Below are 23,865 nucleotides of genomic sequence, written 5' to 3'. Positions count from 1 at the left end.
AGGAAACATTCCTCAATTCATTACCAATATCCAGTAAAACAATTAATTATTTTAATTTTATTATAAGTTACTGAAATATAAGTAACTGTCATTACTTACTGGCTGGTATCCTCCGTACTGAGTTTGGTTCACTCCGTTCATTTTCTATATATTCGCGTGGCACATAATAATACCAGGGTATCACTGGATCTGGAACATGTATATTAATAAAACAAAATTTTAAGCAATAAAATTAACAAGGCATTAACCCAAATTAATAGATTACGAATGCTTATACAAACCTCCATATTCATCCATGTAAATTCTAGCCTTCAATAATTTCTGGTACTCTTCTACCTGATCTGGTAGAGTACGAAAAACACCGTCTATAATCATAATAACATAGAACAGTGGCCACTCTGACTCGATGCCTTCAAATTCTTTTAATTCCCCTTCATGATAGTACCTCCTGCCGGGATCCTCGAGTACACATTTGTAACCATCGCGACTGAACCTCTTGAAGCCATATTTTCCCTGTAAACGCCGTAATACATTGGCCTTGGTCAGCTGTACCAAATGTTCCTCGTGCGTCGCAAAGGCAGGAAAAGATATTGTTGGCAATAGTGCAGCATCGACACCCTACAATAAAAATATATAAAAGATAATTAAAACAATAAAAATATTCAATGCAAATACAGTCAGCACCAAAACCAGTTTAAAGCCAATATAAAAAATAAATCAAAGTCAATATTATTAATCAATTATAACTTCTTAAAATTAAATTCAATTTTTTTTAGAATTGAATATTTTCTACATTGAAAAATATTCTGATTTCATGTTCACACACATTCACACACACAGACAACCATGTTCACATATATTCCGATTTCATGGTATTTGCAAGTATATAGTCAATGATTAACTATTATTCAGTGTTACCACAGATTTAAACATATAAAATGATCAGATATACATACAATATGAATATTTATTTTATGACGGTTGATTACCTTAGAACTTGACTCTCTTGGTAGCATAGTTTCAAAAATACTCCTGTTACGGTTATGTGCATCTATATCGACATACACTACACTCCATGATGCCCCTTTATCGCCAAATAAATTGCATCCATTAATGGCTTCTAAAGCTGCCTTTGCCATGCCTGTGTGATATAGTCAAGAACATTTTTATATCAAATGAAATTATATTCAAAACATCGTTTAAGGGCTAGCTCATTTCGAATATTTAAAATCATGATATACAGGGGGAAAAGGATTGTTAGTAATGAAGACTGAGAATCCCATTGCTAGCAATATACCCAACCAGGTCGACCTCCTCGCGGTTTCCCCTGGAAACTGTCATGGTTAATTCCTGATGAATTCATCATGATGGGCTAACTGGCCTGTTTTCATTCTCATCTATCACCCTTCACTGGAGCTCCGCCGGCGTATCCTGTTGGCGAGGGCGGGGTTGCTATTTCATTTTCACTCATCAAAATAAAAATCATGATATACATACATAATGTAGAATTAATTACCTACAATTAAATTAAATTCACTACATTTTAATTCTAATGTCCACTGGTCCAACTTTCATTTATACGTTATGTACTTATATGTTATTAATTGAATGATTTTTTCAGATGCAGCTAAAGAGCTAGATTAAAAATTAAAAAGTTTAATGTATAACATACCAATAGAAGATGCATGAATCTCTGGTTTGCCATCATTATACTTAGAGCCTCTCTCCCACATACCATAGTCTGGAGTTCTATATGCACGTTCCACATAGTACACCAAATTTTGTACAAAGGCTACTTCATCCTGTAAAGAATGTCAAATTGAAAGTCCAAGTTAAAAGATAGTCATTATTTATTTATATTATCCATTATGTTAATAATGTGTAGTTCGAAATACTTTGAAAAATATTGCGTGATCAAGTTTGACAAGTTGTGGTGGATAAAACTCATAAAAGTGAGTCTGTTTTATAGGTATAGTATCTACCATTAGGTGATTTTATTGTTGCAGTCTTAGTGGTTTTTTTTATAGATGAAAATGGAATGGTAATCCCGCCCGCGCTATCGGTATACATCGACGAGGCACCAGTGGAAGATGATAGGTGAGAATGAATGTGGTCAGTTGGCCCACCATGATGAATTCGACAAGAATTAACCATGATGGTTTCCAGGGGGTACCGCGTGGAGATCGACCTGAGAAGGTCAATTGCTAGCAACGGGGCTATTAGACCTCATTACTAACAATCCCTTTCCCCCTAGTCTTAGTGGTTATCTGAAGCCAGGCTCCTAAGAGGATAAGCATAAAGGTGAAACTGACCTCTATTCATACATTAAATATACTTTCATAAATTACATAGTTTTTATCGGACGATCGCAACGCGCCTCATTGAGATTACTCGTGACCCAAGAGCTGGTAAATACTTTGCGGAAAAGATGAGTTTGGCAATCCAAAAATGGCATTGCGAGACTATAACTAGTTATTAGTATTATTATTTAAAAAATTTTATAAATTTAAATTATTGTGTGATGAATTTATATGATTAAAAATAATTTTTATCACAACCTACAGTTCCTCAAAGGTTCCAATTTGCCAGTTTTGGAACCTTTTGATTTCCCAAATGACTATTTAGGATTATTATTTGATTTATCTGATATGTATATACACACTAAAATAAATAAAATAAGGATATAATAACCCCATTCTATAGTATATAAATTACCTGTGTATATATAATCTGTAGTCCAGATGTTATCATCTGCACAAGAAAAATTAGATAGAGTGAAACCACATCAATCTGCAAGTGATGGTACTGTTCGTCTGTCAGTACAGGCTCGCCTGTAGTGAGATGGAACTTGACATGAAGCGCATGGGCTGCACTTTGACGAGTCTTGAAAGCCTCCACGCGCGCTGACTGCTTTACCCAGCATTCGAGGATGCCACGCATGCACTTAACAGTACTCTGTCCCAGTTCATGTGACTTGCCCCTATCATCATCTATACGCCTGCATATTTAGGCAAATTAAAGAAATATACATGTAACTTTATAGCAAATATTAGTAATTATACAAAATATGACTGCATTCTGTTACTGCAATCTCAACAAACTTGAAATTTTTTGAAAATTTAATCATGTAACAATCTTAGCTAATAAAATTATAAATTTACCTATATGCTTGATAGAGACCCCATACTGCCACTGCACAATATATACTATCTCTTACACTGCCAATGTGAAGATCAGAAGACAGCATTGGAAAAAGTCCTGTAATTGGACTCTGGAACCTCAGCAATTGTCTTTTTACTGTAACAAAACACTTGGAATTAATGTATTTTACACATATACCATAGTCAGTTAAATTCATTCATAAAAATTTATCTAATTAATCCAATTAAACAAACCTAACGTAGCAATTTTATTAATGGTCAGATAACTTCAATTGTTTCATTTTGTGCATTTACTTGCCTTTATGATAGGCACCTTTAATTTCTAATGTTGATAGTGTAAATAAGTAATCTTAATTTTTATTTATATATGAAAAAATACAAACCAATAGCATAGTAAATATCCAATTGTCTAACTGTATCTTCATAGTTTGAAATCTTTAGGCACTGGTGAGCATTGACATCATCAATGCTGCCATGTCGAATCATTTTATCAGCAGATGTCTAGAAATGACAATATACGAATTATTTTCATATAAAAAAAATAGATATCAAATATCTCTCCACATCCTAAAGGTTGACTAGTAAATGCCTGTAGCATTAAGTCCGCCTGTTGTACCACATTTTATTGGTCAATAAAGTTTAAATTAATAAACAATATATGATATCTGCCTATAACATTACAAAATGACGAAAAGAACATTAATAGGTATATTCTATACACAATCAGCATATTATATTATTATTAAAATACATAAGAAGTCACAGCAAAACTTCATAGCCTAAAAAAATTTATTTTGCTGTTGATGATATTATCTATAAAAAGACACTTTTACTTTCAAATTCAATATCAATTTATGGTCAAATAATCTCTCAAATCTGTGATCAGTTATGTAAAAATCTTGCATATCATGTCTCTCTACCTCAATACACCATACTTGCTTCATGTTTATGGTAACAATTAAATATTTAAAAATAATATATATATATATGTATAATATTTTATATAGTATTTTAATCAAGAATGACTTACAAACTGCTTTTTCTGTATCTTATTAACATAGTAAATTATATCTAGACTACATTAGTACATGAGAGATAACAAAGAAAAATTTATAATGTAATTTAGACAAATAGTAAAACACTGTGTTTTTGTAGTTAAGACCGTGAGATTCATATCAAAGTTTTCGGAATACAATTATAGTAATTCCTTGTTCTTAGATTTATATAGATTTAGATATAAAAATTAAAACTAAACATGACACATGGGTACCAAACTTTTTTGTTATGAAGTCAAGAAACAATAAACTCGAGTAATATTTTTACTACAATGTAAAATTAGGGAATTGATAGGTCTAAAAAGTAGAGAAATACCCAATTATTTTATTTTATTACAAAATCACGAAATAACTGAATTACTTACGTTCACACTCCGTCCGTATTCATTTAAAAGTTAAATGTTCATTAAAATAATAAAAATAAAAATGAAATTATAAATTGAAAGATGTTTCCAATGTTGCCTGATATGATTTTTTATTTTTAAACAAATGTCAAATATTTTTTCTTCAAATACGTAAGCAAAATCTACACAAAATTGCGTTATTTTTCTCTACGTTTGCCAAGGGATTGTATACATTACACAACGCTTTAATAAACCTAATGAAGCCTAATTTCTTCATATCATGTTTCTACCTTCAGAACAGTATTATACTACCTTCACTGGTATATTCTATGAATTTATAAACTATTATGCGGTTTACAAATACCAAGACTGTTGTAAAACTTGCCCAGATTTCTTCGTGCTTAATTTATTATTACGTAAAAATTTCTCCAATAATTTCACTTTTCCAAAATTTTATAAACAAAAATATTTTACCCTAAATTGCAAAAATATCCAACCTGGCAATGCTATTCTGTATTTTGACGTTACTGTCACAAAGTAATTACTTTATTATTTCAGACTTGACACTTGACCTATATTTTATGAAACTGGAAAAAAGCTGTGCATACAAGTAAAAGTATCAACACTAAAATAAATGAATGTTCATGGTGTTATATTATTATTTATAATAGTGTGACCATGATATCCAAGATATCAACAAATACTTCACAGTAGATAATTTTCAAATTCAGTAATCTAGTTGCAAAAATTTCATACAAACATTGAAAGTACATAAAACTTTCTGTTATGCATTAGCGATATAAGTCACATATAATTTCAAACATTATGTGTTTGGTTTTATAATTAAAAATTACATATCAAACGGTACGCAAACACAAATAAATAATAGATATCTCTGGTTAGTCAACACAGCGACATATAAACAATTTAACGGAATACAACGATACCGATGAATCTTTATTGTATACAGTGTACACTAACGTATGTAGTCAATGAAGTTTACAGAAACGACGTCTCAGAATCGACTCCATTATTTTATTATAATAATTTATACAACGAACTTATTCGAAAAATTATTTGTGGTATATAAATATTTATTTTTAATATCAGTTATTTTGAAATTAAAAATATATAGAAGCTGTTATTTTAAATAGTTATTTATGATCCCTTACATCACGACTAATCGAAAACTGAGGCGTATAAAATTAAAGGCAGCTAAACGCCATAAAATCTTAAAATGAGTTAACTGTGGCGCCATCTAGTGTAATTAGTTAAACATGTTTCGGTATATTCAGTTTACTAACAAATGCAGCAAAATCTCTAGCAAATTCAGTTCAAAAACTAACATTAGTATCAAATACATGCCAACCACTAAGAATCATATATAGCTAAAAATTATGCCCGCCAATCAGAGATTTGGATCTTGGATTTAACTGTCTTTGATTTTATAGGCCTCAATTACAATGGTAACTCTTGCTAACAAGTTATTAAATTAATCGCTTTTTTTTACATTTCTGACTGTGCATTGTATTGTCTATTTTAGCAAATCCTTTTATACATGGTGATGGACGTGAAGTTTTACAGGAGACCAATATGTTATTTTATATTTCAATATTTTATTACGTATAATATTACAGAGATTATTTTAGTGACAAGACAAAAGTATTTATTTTTCTAATAAATTGAGCCGTGTACGATCTCTTTCTTACACATGGCATTGTCATTAACTGTCATGACATGGTATTTATTGTTGTTGATATGACAGTATTTGGCCTTGACTGGCAAAGCAGTCTGTTGTAATGTTTATTATTTTTTGGTGATTGCATACATTATTTTTCCAGTATCGTTAATATAGGAGCAGTGCTGGTTCTTAAATGACGTAATGATTTGATTACTTTTCCTTTACACATTTAAATTGTCAAATCAACAATCTAAAATTTTATTGTTTATTCCCTTATTATTCACCAATTTATTTTGATTTTACTAGTTTTCAATGAATCAGTAATCATTCAAGAACACTTTTCTATACCTGGTAATTGTTATTTAATCACTATTGTTTTCACGATTTATTATATGTATATAAATTATTAATTACCCGGATTATAGGTATTAATAATTGAAAAAAATATATTGTTAAATATTGCAACTTAAGGTATTATTGTCGATAGTAATGTAACATGTAGTGATTGTATTTTATCTAATTAGGATTATACAAGACTTTTATGCTCATTCTGCAGCCTTTTGCTTCTGCTATTGATAAAAATTGTATACATTTGCAGTTTTTTTTACAAGTGTGCAGTGTTTTTCTATTACTAAACAGGTGTCTAATTAAATATATATATTTTTATAGAAATGATTTTTTATTAATTTGTGTATTTAAATGTTTCAAATATTTTAAACTAGAAATAAAAGAATACCAAATTACCAAGCAAATAATGTAGTTTCGCCCGCCAACCTGTATCAACAGAATGAACAGTAATACTAATAACAATCATCAAGAAAATGACAATACCAGTTGCAGTGATAAAGCTCAGGTTACCTTGTTGAAACTACTTTGTGCCACTAATAATCTAACTCCACATTTTAATATGTTTGGCTGCACATTTAAATTCCATTTCATATTAACTATTTATTTTTATTAACTTTAATTAATACTAATATACTAAGGTGTATAATAATTAAAAGCAAAAATGTTTACCTATAATATATATTTTTTTACTTTTGTTTGTTTTGCTAAATGCTTATTAAAAAAATTGTTGCTGACATATGATACTAAACTCAGTCTCATATATTCATAACTGACTAATCTTTAGGACCTAATTTTCAAATTTATTATAAATTAAATATAAAATAAACATAATAATAAAAAATAAAGAATCTATAAAAATGAGATGTGTCTTTGACTACCATATCCTGGTAAATCCGAATGTACATTACATTGTACAAAATAAAGCTTGACATTCGACCGACTTAAAAGTCTTAAACACTCAGGAATTTGTCACAAAAAATAATCTAAATGTCAAATCTTTGTGGGCTAAAACCATATCAGATGTTGTGGATTATATTGCACATTGGGTGTACAGCCCAACATTTGAGAATGAAATAATTCATAGAGTTAGGTAAGTCCATTAAATAGCAAACTATTACTTACACATTCACAAGGCAAAATCTCTGAATTGTTATGCAAAAATATTTGAATATCAGTATTAAATGCCTACTATAAGTGTTCTACATATCTGGAACATTTTAAGTATTTGACATTCCACAATCTAAAACATGTTTTATTGTGGTACACTATCTAAAAGCCAAATTTTAGTGAGCTCTCTTATGTCAAAATGCTGAACTGGGGTCAACTGTTGTTTATAATTTTTTTATAGTCATTATATTTAGTAATTTTGACATGTTAAAATTGGTCATTTAAAATTAATACTATAAATAATATTAAACAATAATGAAAAACCTAACAAGACAATTTTTAGAAGACAATCTAATAAAGAATAATATTAATAAAGAATATTATTGTCCATTAAACTATTAGATATATTGTAGTTGAACTTAGCTTTTTTCAGTAACTCAACATATAAATATTAAATTTATGTTATACCATTGTTTCTTTTTGTGTTTGATATTTCCTATTTGCATATTAAATCTCTTAATGAATTTAATGTAAATTATGTATAATAAACATTTTACAATACAGTTTTATAATTCCTTTTTATTAATAAAAGTATCTCTTTTTACAGCTTGAACTATATAACTTAATTGGTGGGAGCTGGCCACCAGCACCCCGTGCACCTGAGCGACTTGAGTATGGGTCAGTCCCTAGAACTCATAATCGCACTATGCAGCATAATTCACCTAATGAACGAATAAAGTCTTTGAACTTGCTCGCTCATCTAGCTCCTGAACGACGTCGCAATAAGCCAACTGTATCCACATCAGCACCATTAACAGTCGGACAGAACTCTGGACAGAAGTCCAAAATGGTACAAGAACCTAAGAAAATTGGTACTTGCATCCTTGTTGGTAAGCTCTTGTTTCATTTAAAAAGTAGTGTCAGTTTTATTAAAATACTGTAAAGGCAGAACTTCTCAACCAGGGGCATGCTCCATGATCCGTCCAGGTTATATGTATAAAAATATGTTACTTGGTAATAATGAAGCTTTTTATAGGTGAAATCTGTTAAGTAATTTTTGAATTTATACATTATAGATAAACTGTCAAATCTTTCCTCTTCATAATATATACATCATTATTATTATAACGGTATAATGTAGCCTACACATGTGTTAAGTTAGGATAAGGCCATCTGTGTACCAAATTTCATTTTTGTTGTGAGGATAAAAATTAATAATTAATAAATATTTCACCCTGATTTCATGATAATAATAATGAATCAGAAAACAATTACTTTCTTATTTTTATTCTTTAATCAATGTAGAAAAGTATTTTTTACTTTAACTTTCATATCTTATTGATCACAATTAGGGGATGGATCATTATTTTTATGTAAGGATTTCAAAGAATCGTTTCTTATTACTTATATAACTCATGAAAGCAATCTACTGTTTAAATTGGGTATTTCTAGCTTTATTAGCTTTAATGTGCTATAATTTAAAGTTAGGATCCGTAAAAAAGATAACAACGAGGTACTTTGTTACACTAATTGAAAAAAATATATATATGTATTCATAAAATTACATTAGGTGTTCTGTACCTAGAACGACTGTATTGTTTGATGATAACGTTAATGCATTTCGTATTGCGAAAAACATCTAAAAAATGTAAACATTATATAAAACATAGATTATATCGTGCTTAATTTAAAAATTACCTATATAAATGTTGCTCTATTGTAATTACCATTTTTAAATAAATCCTGGATGATGCACAAATAATTCCACTGTTACGTTAAACAGAAAGTATTTTGTAAACAGATAATACGTTTCTAATACAAGATGGACGTCTCTGTACTGTACCTACACACTTACACATTTGTTTATAGGTTGTTCCATTTTATCTTTCCTAGTTTCTAAATTTAGTTGCCGGCATATGGGACGGTAGCCGGTCCGAAAGCTGGCAGCTCTGCATCGTGCGCGAACGCATCGTGCTGTTCGAAAATAATAATATTATGTCTTACGCGTATTTACAGGAGTTAGACCTCGACGAAGTACCGTTATGTGTTTTTGAGTTGGGACAAAGTATGTTTTCGATTCATAATATATGTATATGGAAAATCAGCATTTATCATTAAAAAATATTTTTTGTGCAGACGTCCGTAGTGACGATACGCCGTCGGAGGAGGTGTACGACACACCGGCACTGGGGTCCCCTCGAGCAGTCGCGCCAACATCGACATCTCCACTTCAATTACAAGAAGAAATTGGTGTTGGATCCTTAGTTGAAGTGGCAACGGATGTTGATCAACATTATTATGGAGTTGTCAGGTGGATTGGCATAGTTGATGGTAAGTATTTATTATAAAACGTGCAATTTGCATGATTATTGCTAGAGATAACTGTTTACTTAGTTTAAAAACTCTTAATTTTCTTAATACTGGCCCCAAATCGTAGCGACTTTGATCGCCAGCATGTTGCCAAAGTCGCTGCTAATGTCCACGCGTCTATTTGAAAGTTAACTGTGAGTAACCGGCTACAAAAGTCGCTTTTATATGGAACGACCGTAATTGCTATATAAATACTTACTCCCTTATTCATTAAAATGTCAAACCTCTCGTAAACGTATTTTAGTTATTGAACTATTTTGTCTCTTTCTATTACACTAAATTCCTAATTTGAAAGAAAGTGATAAAACAGTAAATGTTAGTTAAAGCAGATTTGTAGTTTTTAATTTTTATGAATAAGGTAGTTTAAATCTTGTTCACAAAAATTATGAACCAAATATAAACCCTTTACATCAATTTCCAATATATGTGTTACAATATATAATGTGTTTATACAATTCTTTATTTGTAAACGCATCAATCAACTATTCTATAGTAATTATAGTCACGAATATTGGTCTAAGTGATCAAATGTCTAAAATGGGGGGACATATTTGCAGATACTGCGACGGCGGGTGTTGAGTTGGAACAGAATGTCTCAGGATTAGGCGACGGTTCAAAAGGTGGGACACGCTTGTTTACATGTGCGCCCGGTCGCGCCCTCTTCGTACCGCTGCCCTTATGCCGACGCGATGCGCGATTCCGAGACACTCCGCCCCCAGATCGTGCCGACCTCCATGAGACGAATGACTTTGAGCAAGTAAGATTCCAATAGTTGCACGTTGAATAATTGTAGTAGGTTCAGGATTTTTATTGTTACTTACTGTCTTTTGTTTTACAGCCCGATTGTCCAGTAGTGCCGGGCGTTGTACCACCGCTGAGCTCACTGGGCGAACTGGCCGGCAAGAACCGCGGTATCCAGGGCCATCACAACTCGTGTTACCTGGACGCAACATTGTTTGCCATGTTTACTTTCACTAGCGTTTTCGATGCTTTACTTTATCGCCCGCCGGAGGCCGAGGTAAGAAAGTACAAAGATTTTTTACAGACTATTACGCTATTACAAGTAATTAGTTACACCATAAAAAATACTAATCTTGATAAAGCTCGCCTATTACACATTGAATTTGTATATGATTATAAGATGCTAAGCGAGATCTGAGTAAGTTGAAAGCAACATTCGCTACTATTGCAATAGTCGGATATTTATTTCGCGACTGCTCTCAAGTAATATCAGTTGGCATACCTGGGCTTACGTGTTTACATTAATTTATTTTCTACTTCTTTTGTCCTCTTATCAAATATTTAAGACATGTGCATCATGTTTATCGCATTTATTTACTCTGCGCCCTCATAGACTTCTTGATTTATAACTACCGTAATAGGGCCTATAATTGGTATACAACATTACATAACACTTAAAGCTTTTTAATAGTACTACAAATAAAGGTTAGAATATCTAATGTTATAAGAAACCAGATTATGACTATTTGGAGGACCAACTCAGACCACCTAGACTCAAGTCAATATAGATAAGTTTTTTCATAATTTGATTCGATTGAGAATAGAATTCTAGGTGTCATTACTCAACTTGCCTATGTTCCTCTGCGCATTATATCGTACTAATCTACGGTCGTTTTAGGAAAGTATTTAACATAAAAAGCATTGCCAACACTGGTATGCTATATGGATGGATATGGCCACTATAATGGATCATCACTATTGGTACATAAACGATTAAAAAAGGACTGTTGAGTTTCTTGCGGTTTCTGCTCAGTAGATAACAACGTAACGAGTTTATTTGAATAAATATTATTTCTATTCTTTATTGTATTACCATTATATTACATTATTGATCATATATGGTTTCACATACAAATTCGTGTTATGGTTTCAACATTACTGAATTAATCAGTCCATGAATCACTCGTAGTAGATACAGCAATGTCGCATATCATGTTCAGAGCGCATCGTCACCAATAAAATGGTGGCGATACGCTTACGATCACGGTGCAGCACGTTGTAGTGGACACAGTCGCCTATATACGACTGCGCTGGGGTGGTGGTCATAAGTGCAAGTAAGGATGGGTGTGAGGGGGCAGGACTCGCCGCACTACTCGGAGGTGCAGCGCGTGCTGCGCGAGGAGGTGGTGAACCCGCTGCGGCGGCACGGCTACGTGCGCGCCGACCGCGTCATGAAGCTGCGCACGCTGCTCGAGCGGCTCTCCGACGTGCCCGGACTCACCTCCGAGGAGAAGGTCGGTGTCGTACGTCCACTAACTATATTATCTATCTATCTATACTTATAATAAATCTATAGCGTGAATTTACTGGGTACAGAGGAATAACACCTGAGCCCTCAGGAATGGCAACGCATGGGGGTATCATGGGCGAAACAGTATACTCTGTTATGTCCATGGTACTGCTCATGTCTATAGGCGACAGTTACCACTTTCCATCAGGTGGGCCGTCAACTTGTTTGCCATTCGAAGTTGCGTAAAAAAAAGTGGTCTATTTAATTAATTTTTCTACTTTTGAAATCCACGCGTACAAAGTAGCTGGCATTTTTATGCGTGAAAATGGCATGGTTACCCCGCCTGCGCTATCAGTATATGCTAGCGGGGTACCAGTGAGCGGTGATAGGTGAGGATGAAAAGGCAGGTTAGTTAGCCCATTGTGACAAATTCAATGATAAATTAGTCTCGATAGTTTCCAGGGGGAACCGCGTGGAGGTCGACCTGATAGGGTATTTTGATAGCAATGGGGACTAAACAACACCTTTAATAACAATCCCTTCCCCCCAATAGCTAGCATTCAGCTAGTCTATCAATATAAGTTTGTCATCTACTTATCTAAAATGTCCGTTATGATAGTACTTTTTAAATTATCATCGAGGAATTATTTACGTAAAGTTGTTCTAACTAGGTAACTGTAATAAATTGTTTTTTGTATAAATTAATTACAGGATCCTGAAGAATTTTTAAACGGTTTGGTAGCACAAATATTACGGGCAGAACCATTTTTAAAATTGTCTTCAGGGCAGGAAGCATATTGTTACCAACTATTTGTGGAAAAAGATGAACATGTCTCGCTACCCACTGTTCAGCAGCTACTGGAACAGTCATTTGCTACATCTGGCGTAAAACTTAGTGAAGTTAGTATTTTTATAATTATAAATTTTTTGCAATGTATATGTTTTTAATAGATGATAATGGAATGGTAACCCCGTCTGCTCTATCGGTATATTCTGACGAAGTACTAGTGAAGGATGATAAGTGAGGATGGAGATATAAGTTGGCCCATCGTAACAAACTCTACAATAATTTGCGATGATGATTTTCAAGGGGAAATGCGTAAAGTTCAACCTAATAGAGTAATATTGTTAACAATGGGGTTGCTTGTCTCGGTAACTTATAATCCTTTCTCTCCCCTGTAATGTGTTGTAACAAATAAAAGGTTGTCGACCATCATTCGTCGAACGTCATTAGGTCGAAATATCGACCTAATGTAACGCTAACCTAATTAGGTAATGTAGTTATACTGATAGCAAGACGTCCAATTCTGTGCCATTTGTTTCAGGTTCCAGCAGCTTTCATAATTCAAATGCCCAGATTTGGAAAGCAATATAAGCTTTATCAACGAGTATTACCGTCACCGCTTCTCGACGTTACTGATCTCATCGAAGGATGTATGTGCACTCTTTTTCTAAATTCTAATAATACTATACTTATATCGATCATAATCATCCCTCACCTCACTGGTGTGAAGGATGATTTGGTGAAGATTAAAGTAGGTCTGTTAGCCCATCGTGGTGAATTCATCAAGATTGAATCACGATTGTTTCCAAGGGGAGCCACGTGGAGGTCAATCTGACATGGTTTTTTTTTATTAGTTGCGGGGCCGCTAGTCCTTATTGCTAACAGTCCTTTTTTAGGGGGGGGGGATTGTTAGTAATGCGGACTACCAGTCCAAATGTTAGCAATACGCCCAACCAGGTCGACCACCACATGGTCCCCCCTGGAAACCATCGAGCTGAATTCCAGGTGCAATTATCACGATGGGCTAACTGCTTTTTCATTTTCACCTATCATCTCTCACTGATGCTTGCGCTATTGGTATACACTGGCGGGGACCAGTGTATACCAATAGCGTAAACGGGAGAATATTGAAATGGTAACCATTTCAATATTGTCCATTAAAAAAAAACCAGTCCTTTTCCCCCCGAGTGTATCGTGTATTGTAATATACAAGAGAGAGAGTGTGTGTGCGCAGTGCCGCGGCAGTGCACGGTGTGCGGCTCGCTGGCGCGCTGGGAGTGCGGCGAGTGCAGCCGCGGCGCCGCGCTCGAGGCGGGCGCGCTGTGCGCCGCCTGCCTGCGGCTCACGCACGCCGCGCGCCCCAACCATCAGGTATTTTTTTTATACGACTTAGAATGGCTGACGGCCCACCTGATGGAAAGTGGCAACCGTCGCCTGTAGACATGAGCAGTACCATACACATAATACAGTATACTGTTTCGTCCATGATACCCTCTATGCGTTGCCATTCCTGAGGACTCAGATGTTTTTTTTTTCTTTTATGGGTGATAATGAAACGGTAACCCTACCCGCGCTATTGGTATACACCGGCGGGACACAAGTGAAAGATGATAGGTGAGGATGAAGCAGGCCAATTAGCCCATCATGATGAATTCATCAGGAATTAACCATGATAGGTTCCAGGGAGAACCGTGAGGAGGTCGACCTGGTTGGGTATATTGTTAGAAATAAACATATTGTAAGCGCCGCGCACTTGCAACTGTGCGAAACTCGCTTGCATAGTGACAGCAGTTGCAGCGCCGCGCTTCGAGCACAAACAAATCGTGCAATCAACGAATCCTTCTACTAGTAGCATGGTTGGATAACTCAGCATAACCTATGGTATTTTTGAGCGCCATTAAAAAAATTCTCAGCGGCACTAGATAGACTAAGGTCACAGATATATAAAAATGTAGCCTACTAGTATAGTAGGCTACATTTTTTTTACTTACGCTCATATTTGTTGTTACAATGTTTTTTTTTTTTTGTTACAGGCAACTCCTTTAACTGTCTGTGAAGAATTTGAAAATATTCTCGAATCTTGCCCAATTCCAAGAGTTTATATGGAACTATTTGCAGTGCTATGTATAGAAACGAGTCACTATGTAGCCTTTGTGAAGGCAGGAGTGGGGCACGACGCGCCGTGGTGCTTCTTCGATTCTATGGCCGATAGAAAAGGTATGCTTATATTTTACTAAAGAATATAAATAATATTTGAATAATTGTTTAATTAAATAGTCAATGAAATTAACATTGTCAAAAATCATGTATAAAGATTTGAGATTGATAAGGGACTAATGAATTTCTATATCTTCATATCAGAAGAAACGGCAGACAGGCATTTCGTGTGGAAAAATCTGTGGCTTTTTTTCGAAAGTTCCTGTTCATTTTCTTTTTGCAGATAAACTATCGAAGCTATTTTAACAATTATAAATAAATGTATATTGTCACATATAAATATGACAAGTAATATCAAGGGATTAGTTTTTCTTTTTCATGAATGAAAATGGAATGACGCACCCGCACATACTATGGTATTTGGGACACCAGTGAACGATGAAATGATGAAGTCGACCTAACGGTATATTGGTACTAAAGTAGTGCAATGTTGGCAGGCGAGCGGAACGGCTACAACATTCCGGAAATAGTGTGCATCGAGTCGCTGGGCGCGTGGCTGAGCGAGGAGGGCGGGCGAGCGCCGGCCGCCGCGCCCGCCGCGCGCCAGCTGCCCGCGCACGCGCGCCGCCTGCTGGCCGACGGCTACATGTGCTTCTACCGCAGCCCCGACGTCGCCATGTACCGCTAGCCGCCGGCCGCCGCGCCCGCCGCGCGCCAGCTGCCCGCGCACGCGCGCCGCCTGCTGGCCGACGGCTACATGTGCTTCTACCGCAGCCCCGACGTCGCCATGTACCGCTAGCCGCCGGCCGCCGCGCCCGCCGCGCGCCAGCTGCCCGCGCACGCGCGCCGCCTGCTGGCCGACGGCTACATGTGCTTCTACCGCAGCCCCGACGTCGCCATGTACCGCTAGCCGCCGGCCGCCGCGCCCGCCGCGCGCCAGCTGCCCGCGCACGCGCGCCGCCTGCTGGCCGACGGCTACATGTGCTTCTACCGCAGCCCCGACGTCGCCATGTACCGCTAGCCGCCGGCCGCCGCGCCCGCCGCGCGCCAGCTGCCCGCGCACGCGCGCCGCCTGCTGGCCGACGGCTACATGTGCTTCTACCGCAGCCCCGACGTCGCCATGTACCGCTAGCCGCCGGCCGCCGCGCCCGCCGCGCGCCAGCTGCCCGCGCACGCGCGCCGCCTGCTGGCCGACGGCTACATGTGCTTCTACCGCAGCCCCGACGTCGCCATGTACCGACCGCCGGCCGCCGCGCCCGCCGCGCGCCAGCTCGCGCACGCGCGCCGCCTGCTGGCCGACGGCTACATGTGCTTCTACCGCAGCCCCGACGTCGCCATGTACCGCTAGCCGCCGGCCGCCCGCCCGCCGCGCACCACCACGACGCACCACCATGAGTTAGAGATCGATGTACTAGAATTTACTTTAAAAAAAAAAAAGACCAAGAGTTAGAATTTGAAATCAAAACCGGAATACACTCTCTTGTCGAGCATCCCTCCGTTATAAGGATTTTTTTTATTTCCATGTAAATCTAAATAAGGAGTGGAGCTGTATTTGTATGAAATCGACCGATTCAGCTTTTTAAAATAGGTTTAATAATAATAACGTCTTTTAATTCGAGCAATAGGCACATACCAATATACATGGACTCATACTTTTTACCAAGTATTAGATTGTAAATACATGTCTTGATGTCTTATGCTCAATTGTATATTAATTGTAATGTTAAATGATAAGGTGTGGACATAGTCTATTGCTTACCATTTAAACAGGTTTAATGCTCGATCGTCACGATGAACGTCGGTTTAAATCTTTGATTAGTTACCGAGATATGACTATTAAAACCAACATTTCAGTATTACAATACAGACAAAAACATACAGCATACTGAGCTGACACACCTCTAATTATGTATCTATCTTTTATATATATAACAATCAATTACTATTCGTTAGTCTCGCTAAAACTTGAAAAGGCTTGATCGATTTGAATATTTCTTTTTACTTTGTTCATTATAATACAGAGGTGATTTAAAAGAAATAAGTGTGAAAATTTTTAAAGATTAGTTGAAAAATTAAAAATAGATTATTTTGTATAGGAATTGCTACTTCAGATTACTTTTATTATATGGCATTGTAGGTGATACGAAGTTTATCGGGTCATCTAGTATTAAAAGAAAACGTTAGTAGAAATCAACAATATTGTAATATATAGTAGCACATATTATATGTATATAAATGTTTAACAGTGCAATAAAGGAATGCAAATAATAGTTTCATATTTGTACTTAGTACACTTTTGTAATTTATATGTTAAAAAATATTTTATTACTAATATAAATAGTTATTTTCAAACCTATGTTTCTTTTTATTCCATGACAACTATGATATACAACAGAAATATAATATCACATCTTCTCTTACTAAAACTATCAAATATCAGCCAAAATATTCTGGACCAAATTTATTAGTGTGATATCTTTTTTTGTCACCATAAAGCTATGTCTCCGTTCACGTAAAAATATAATTTCTGAAATAAACTTCTGTTTTCATAAACTGCACTATGTGACGAGGTCAATGTAAATATCTTCGCCACTAATCAGTCTATTATTAAATTAAATCTTAGTGTTAGAATAGACTATTATTCATAGATTTTTAAGCATTGTCTATACATTGCTAATTTCAGTGATTTACACTTTCCACTAGGGTGCTGCTAGGAATCGTTTCTTGATAATAATACAGATGATTCCTTCAGCATTATAACGTTTTCAACGTCGTCTGTCTAAAATATAACAGACATTATAATTCTTGATGATCTTCTCGCCTTTGGTCAGTTTTACAGTCGCATGTAAATGGCGTCTGTGGGACATGAGTCATTCCATCGTCTACTGTAATTTCACTATCTATTCTTTTACTCCATTCCTGAAAATAATAGACTGTAATTAAGTTTATGAATAACAATGGCAACTGCATGCTCATTCCTACGGCACAGTATTAGTATTAATACAGTATGGACACTTCCTGCCGCCCTTTGCGATTTGACCTTATCCCCTCTCAAATACGCGTCAGCACACAAACTATAGTGGATGTCTCTATTCTACGCTTCAATTGCAGCAGATATCAAAGAAGGATTGGGGATACAATATTTACGAAGTATGATGAGGATAAGTAGATAGTCTTAATTTATATCGACATGGACAGCTATTTAAAATTAGAAATCAACATCGTTGCGTCGCACTAATCTTATAATTTTTAGGGTTCTATACCAAAAAGGTACGAAGAAATCCTTACGATGCGACTTTGTCCGTCAAACGTCCGTCCGTCTGTCTATCACAGGTTATATTTAACAACTAATAATGCTATTGATTTGAAATTTAGCATAGTTTTACACATCTTTAGCTCGCACATATTATAATGAAAATAATTGAAAAAATATTTTTATTTTCTTTACTAGAGGTTTCAAAATCAATACATAAAAATTCTAAATTGATTTACAAGTCTAAGGACGGTGAAAGGGCTTTATTTGCATTTTTTTAAAACCCATTTATACGTATTTATTATATGCTTATATAGTTTTTCGGTTATGATCAAAAATATAAGAAAAAAAAACATTCTCCTCCCCTTATCTCTGAAGTTTATAAAGCAAAAAATCTGAAATAATAAACTATTTATATAGGTGTATGTGAATATTACAGGGAAAATAAAACAATGTTCGTAACTGGTGCTAGTTATTTTGAAAAATTAACATAAAACGTCAAAAAACTGAGTTATGCCGGTCTAATTTTTACCCAGAATTTTATCCTATTTTTACCCAAAATAATACAAATTTTAATATGAATAGTAATAATTATTAGGTGCCTATTTGGCGTAAGAAATGGAATAAAAGTTATTTTATGTTATATACAGAGCGTAAGTGACAGTTTGGCAAAAACTGAAACACTGAACTTTCGAAAACAGTAGGAAATTCTTTCTGAAAAATTTTAAACTTTCTCCTGTTTTTTTTTTTTTTTATTTAAAGTCACGTTATGTATGATATTATGTCATAAAATAAAGATATAATAATACTTTATAGATAAATATCAGAAACGGCAATTATTCATATAAAAAATCCTAAATGGTCCCGTACAGTGCGGTTTCAAAGGATTTTTTCTCGCGAACGCTCAAGCTGTGGAATGAGCTCCCTGCCGCGGTTTTCCCTAGAGACTACAGTATGGATATATTAAGATTTCTTCTTCAGGTGTTGCAAACGTTTATAGGCTACAGTGATTGTTTACCATCAGACGGGTTGTTGTATACTTGTCTGGCACCTTGGTGGTAAAAAAAAAACTATATAAAACCCTAGGGTACTTGGCACTCATTATTTATAATGAAAAGCGTATAAGTACTAACCGAAAACAAAACTGCATGATAACATATAATATGTTGTGGCAATAAATTGTTATTGGCAAATTTTCTCGCATTTTCAGCAATGGTGCGTGCTTCATTGTCGTTTGCGAGCGCCCATTTCACACGCTTTGTCAAATCGGACAAATCTCTTGCAACTGGTACATAATGCTTCCAAGGTTGGAGTAATCCATAGAAATGTTCAAAATATGGCGAATCTTGCTTCAATACCATTCCTCCACCAGCCAATAAGTATGGCAATCGGTACGCTGCCACAGTTCCATCTACATTAACTTGGTACTTATACTGTAAATTTAAATTATACTCGTATTTATTATTAGCTGAGCACGCGAACTCGACTGCGTGGTGTTTAAAATAATTCCTAAAAAATGTATTTACTTGATAATAATACCATCTAGATTTTTTTTTTGTAGTATAAGTTTGTTTATTTTTTATATTTATTATTACATTACTAAAAGTTCTACCTGATGTCCGGATGACCGGGATATATTAATTAACCATTATAAAAGCAATCTATGGACCTTGTTCAATCTAAATACTACCTTTTACTTGTACTCGATTTTCACATTTTTTAGGTATATAAATAAAAAATATTTGCAAAGTCTTTTTTAAAATTCCGTAAAATTTGGATTTAAACTCTGTTACAGGTAACTATTTTAAGTTATCTAATAGTTTATTGTAAAAAAAAACAAATATAAATACTCACGTCAAAAAATTTGAAGAATGAAATATGGGGTTGTTTAGGACCATAATCTTGTTCTTTGTCGCGAAAAAAAAAGAAGTTTGTTAGAGAAACATTGAAGAGGTCGGGATTCGCACGTGCTATATCAACAAGTTTGAGTCGTTCAATACGTGAATCGCGTCCACGCCAAATTGCTTTGGATTCACGCTCGGACCAGTCTCTCTCGATGCTACCTTGCACAGATAAGGTATCTAATGTGACTCTGAAAATGTAAATAATACTATTAGAAGTTCAAAACAATTTTATAACTAAACATGGATCTATGGAGATATGAGGTCAATCAGGACTGTAGTAGTAGGTAGTAGTAGTCTTGAATTGAACAGGACTATTTGTTTGTTTGGCGACAATCATAAGACGGTGGATTATCTTCTTCATGGATTAAAGATTATGGGATGAATATGGTGTGAAACTTCGAAATGAGAATTAAATCAAATCAATTAGTCCATCAGAACGGATTACCAAGAAGTAAAGACAATGCAGTGGAATCACTAGTCGCCATACTAATAATTCCTTTCCCCAAATTAAGGATAATTGTTTAATGGATGATAATAGAATGGTAATTCCACCTGCGCTACTATCGGTATGCGCTGGCTTAGCAATAATGCCACCAGTGAAGGACGATAAGTGCGGATAAAAAGAGGCCAGTTAGTCCATCGTAATGAATTCATTAAGAATTAACCATGATAGCTTTCAAGCGGAGATCGATCTTATAGGGTTCATTGCTATTGCCATTGATGCCTTTCCAGCGTATACCGACAGCGCAGGCGGGAACACCATTCCATTATCAGCCATTATAAAACTTCATCCTCAACCGTGTCTCGGCGGGGATACCATTCGATCTTCTCCTATTAAAAAAAAATCCTTGGTTTGGATCTGTGTAATTACCAAATTTTATTTAAATACCTATGCAGCCTTCAAGCATATATAAGTAACAAACATTTAGAGTGTTGAAATTAAAATATTAGTAGAATTTTATCTATAAGTATAATTTGATAATAAAATTTATGACTCACCGTCCCATATTTTCAACAGTAGACTCAGTTATGTCATAAGTAGGCATCAGAATATCCACGGTTTCATCACTTCCGCACCATGAAAATATTGGCAGTGGTTCAGTGCCCTTGCGAACCAAAGGCCAGTCACCCAAATTAATAATAAGCTCGATATCTGGTAGGACAACTTTTCGGGCCAAAAATAGAAGAATATTGTCCGCAAACATATTAAACCCAACATGTTTTCCATAGCAGTTTCTGTATATTTTGTTATTTTTTACAACATAATGACAAAAGCTAGTACTTTCTGGTTTATGAAATCTATGAATTATTTTTTTTAATTGAGTTTTCATGTTAACTTTTCCATACAGCTCAAGATCGTGAGTAACTTTGTCATATGATTTGGGACAATCATACTGTTTAAACCATTTATCAAAATTCTTCTCTGGGCAATAACATTGATCAGGTAGAATAGGACCTGAAATATATTACCAATCATCTATAATTATCATTGAGTTCTCTGAACTTATTTCTAAAATGAATGTTTTAAATTGACTAGGTTTTAGAATGATAAGATGGATTTAAATGGAAAGTCTTAGATTGTATAGAGACTACCTAGAATTAAATATAAAGTAGTTTGTGCTTAATTTTATTATTTAAATTTATTCTCATTCTTCTTAATAAAATAAAATTTAAATCAAAATCATTAAAATTCTTTTAAAGAAGTTTTTTCTGCAGTGAAACTGAACATTTTAAGCAAAATGTTGGGACCACTATATTAACAGCTCATCCAGCTATGAGCATAGAAGACTCAAGATTTGTGTTATTTTTGATTCACAGCATCTTTGTCCTAATATTTTCTTAAGCACAGATAAATGGTTAGTTTTATGTTATGGCTAATAATTTTGATTGCACCTGTACAAAAACTTGTGTTTTAATCTTCATTCTCGCTAATCTTTGAAACCATTTTTAATTAAAATTATGGTTGTTCCAATTTCTCTTAAATTAAAATTGTTTTTATTCTTATAAGAAAAAATGGGAAATAATATGTGCTAGATTAGCTAGTAGCTAATAATAATTGCAATAAACATAAAAACAAAAAAAAAAAATAGTTTCAGAGACAGAATTCATGAATTAAGCCATATATTCATATTATGAAAACCCACTTTTGATCAAAGATATTTCCTTTTTGGGACTGACCACATAAGAAAAATAAAGTAATAATTTTACTGAATAATTTTAAATGCAAATATCGAACAAAGAATTTTTACATGAAAATAATAATTAGAACAACAAGATAAGACAGAAATTTAAATACTTACATCCTTTCAGCTTTCAACTTTAGATTATTAGCTTAGTTTAGAAATAATCTTGATGATGGGCAATATCTATTTTTATGAAAGTGTGTACTCAGGCAAAAAGTTTATAAAATCTAAATAGGGTTCTACCTAACAGATAAGTCATTTACAATTGAAATGCATTTAGAAAAAACTTATTGATAGAATTACTAAAGACAAATCAATGAAGAAGTACACACTTATGTACACACAGTATGCACTTGAATATAAAATCTTTATTCTTCAAAAAATTATTTAAATAAAAAAACACTTTTATAATAATTCAAAAATATTAGAAACTAATTTTTTACTTTAAAGTTTATTTGTGTGGATGGGGTTCACTAAGACAAAATGTGGACATCTTTCTCCATAACAAATATTATGTTTGGACCTTTATTTATGAAGATTGTTTAAACTGTTACAGCACCAAATCATTACTAATATTATAAATGTAGTAATGAGTTTATTTGTCAATCTTGACACCTTTCCGGCTATGGTATGTGTACTATAGGAGATTAAGGACACATGCTACTTTTTATCCTGGTCATGCAGACAAAGTCGCAGATAAAATACCTTATCGCAGATAAATTAGCACCTAATATGAAAAACATTAAACTTACCTTTAAATGTGAATGGAGAACCTCCTATATGCTTACTTTTATAATATAAACTGATGGATAAATCATTACAAGTTTCATAAACTTTATATCGTACAATAAATGTACCATCTTTTCTATTTAATTTGTTTACCCAAATGCGACAGTAGTGTGTTTTAGCTGAAGTACCCTCTATTTCTACCGCAAAGTCGTTGTTTAACTTAGAAGTGTATCTGCAAATAATTAGAGAACATGGCTATACATTAAAATTTAATATTACGGTGTTGAAATAGTGAAGATCTTATTACTTTTGTCCGACAATCGAAGTAATATTAACAAAAAAGTATCTAGCCGGCATAACAACTTCCTTAGGATGTAATCCAGGTCCATAAATGCCGTCGTGATACTGAATAGCTTCATGTAACATTAATAATAACAATAATGGATTACGAATCGAAATCATAATTATGTAGGTATTTCAAGTTAACTAAAAACTACATAAGCACCTAAATAGATTACATGGAAATCGAATTCGAAAT

The 23,865-nt window shown here is 34.4% G+C and overlaps 4 protein-coding genes across 11 annotated transcripts in view; 1 reads left to right on the top strand and 3 right to left on the bottom strand.

The window, feature by feature from the left end:
• LOC113517108 (probable phosphorylase b kinase regulatory subunit beta) overlaps positions 1–9,442 on the bottom strand; it is a 22,471-nt gene extending 13,029 nt beyond the window's left edge. For 4 of the 5 annotated variants that reach the window (XM_031908011.2, XM_031908012.2, XM_031908013.2 and 1 more), the window contains exons 1-8: positions 9,424–9,442; positions 3,545–3,662; positions 3,162–3,297; positions 2,716–2,998; positions 1,673–1,802; positions 990–1,141; positions 282–618; positions 100–189 (exon numbers count right to left, since the gene is read on the bottom strand). In XM_031908011.2, the coding sequence (XP_031763871.2) occupies positions 100–189; positions 282–618; positions 990–1,141; positions 1,673–1,802; positions 2,716–2,998; positions 3,162–3,297; positions 3,545–3,662; positions 9,424–9,426 (1,249 nt within the window). In that variant the 5' untranslated portion in view covers positions 9,427–9,442. Of the gene's footprint in view, positions 1–99; positions 190–281; positions 619–989; positions 1,142–1,672; positions 1,803–2,715; positions 2,999–3,161; positions 3,298–3,544; positions 3,663–4,581; positions 4,742–9,423 lie in introns of those variants that run through there. The other variant, XM_026901682.3, reaches the window with a different exon arrangement.
• On the top strand, positions 6,436–17,614 carry LOC113516825 (ubiquitin carboxyl-terminal hydrolase CYLD). Of its 4 annotated transcripts, XM_052902685.1 has the most exons (12): positions 6,436–6,592; positions 6,964–7,094; positions 8,304–8,586; positions 9,833–10,027; positions 10,624–10,823; positions 10,905–11,084; positions 12,166–12,321; positions 13,029–13,217; positions 13,643–13,751; positions 14,336–14,472; positions 15,135–15,318; positions 15,756–17,614. In XM_052902685.1, the coding sequence occupies exons 2-12, from the start codon at positions 7,029–7,031 to the stop codon at positions 15,944–15,946; spliced, it is 1,890 nt and encodes a 629-aa protein (XP_052758645.1). In that variant the 5' UTR covers positions 6,436–6,592; positions 6,964–7,028; the 3' UTR covers positions 15,947–17,614. The 4 variants fall into 4 exon arrangements, with proteins under 4 accessions (XP_052758645.1, XP_052758646.1, XP_052758647.1 ...); XM_052902686.1 differs by lacking the exon at positions 6,964–7,094 and having other exon boundaries at positions 6,441–6,592; XM_052902687.1 differs by lacking the exons at positions 6,436–6,592; positions 6,964–7,094 and adding an exon at positions 7,559–7,679.
• Positions 16,012–16,651, bottom strand: LOC128202380 (spidroin-1-like). The gene is made up of 2 exons (XM_052902555.1): positions 16,052–16,651; positions 16,012–16,020 (listed from the first exon to the last, which is right to left on the bottom strand). The coding sequence occupies exons 1-2, from the start codon at positions 16,649–16,651 to the stop codon at positions 16,012–16,014; spliced, it is 609 nt and encodes a 202-aa protein (XP_052758515.1).
• On the bottom strand, positions 17,443–23,865 carry LOC113516848 (protein O-glucosyltransferase 2-like). The gene is made up of 6 exons (XM_026901325.3): positions 23,635–23,865; positions 23,351–23,559; positions 21,415–21,871; positions 20,366–20,603; positions 19,645–19,944; positions 17,443–18,177 (listed from the first exon to the last, which is right to left on the bottom strand). The coding sequence occupies exons 1-6, from the start codon at positions 23,787–23,789 to the stop codon at positions 18,055–18,057; spliced, it is 1,482 nt and encodes a 493-aa protein (XP_026757126.2). The 5' UTR covers positions 23,790–23,865; the 3' UTR covers positions 17,443–18,054.

The sequence above is a fragment of the Galleria mellonella genome, unplaced genomic scaffold, assembly GCF_026898425.1.
Source record: "Galleria mellonella isolate WM207_F2 unplaced genomic scaffold, CSIRO_AGI_GalMel_v1 utg93, whole genome shotgun sequence".
Taxonomy (NCBI): domain Eukaryota; kingdom Metazoa; phylum Arthropoda; class Insecta; order Lepidoptera; family Pyralidae; genus Galleria; species Galleria mellonella.
Note: the sequence above shows the minus strand (reverse complement) of the source record. Positions and strands in the feature narration are given on the sequence as shown.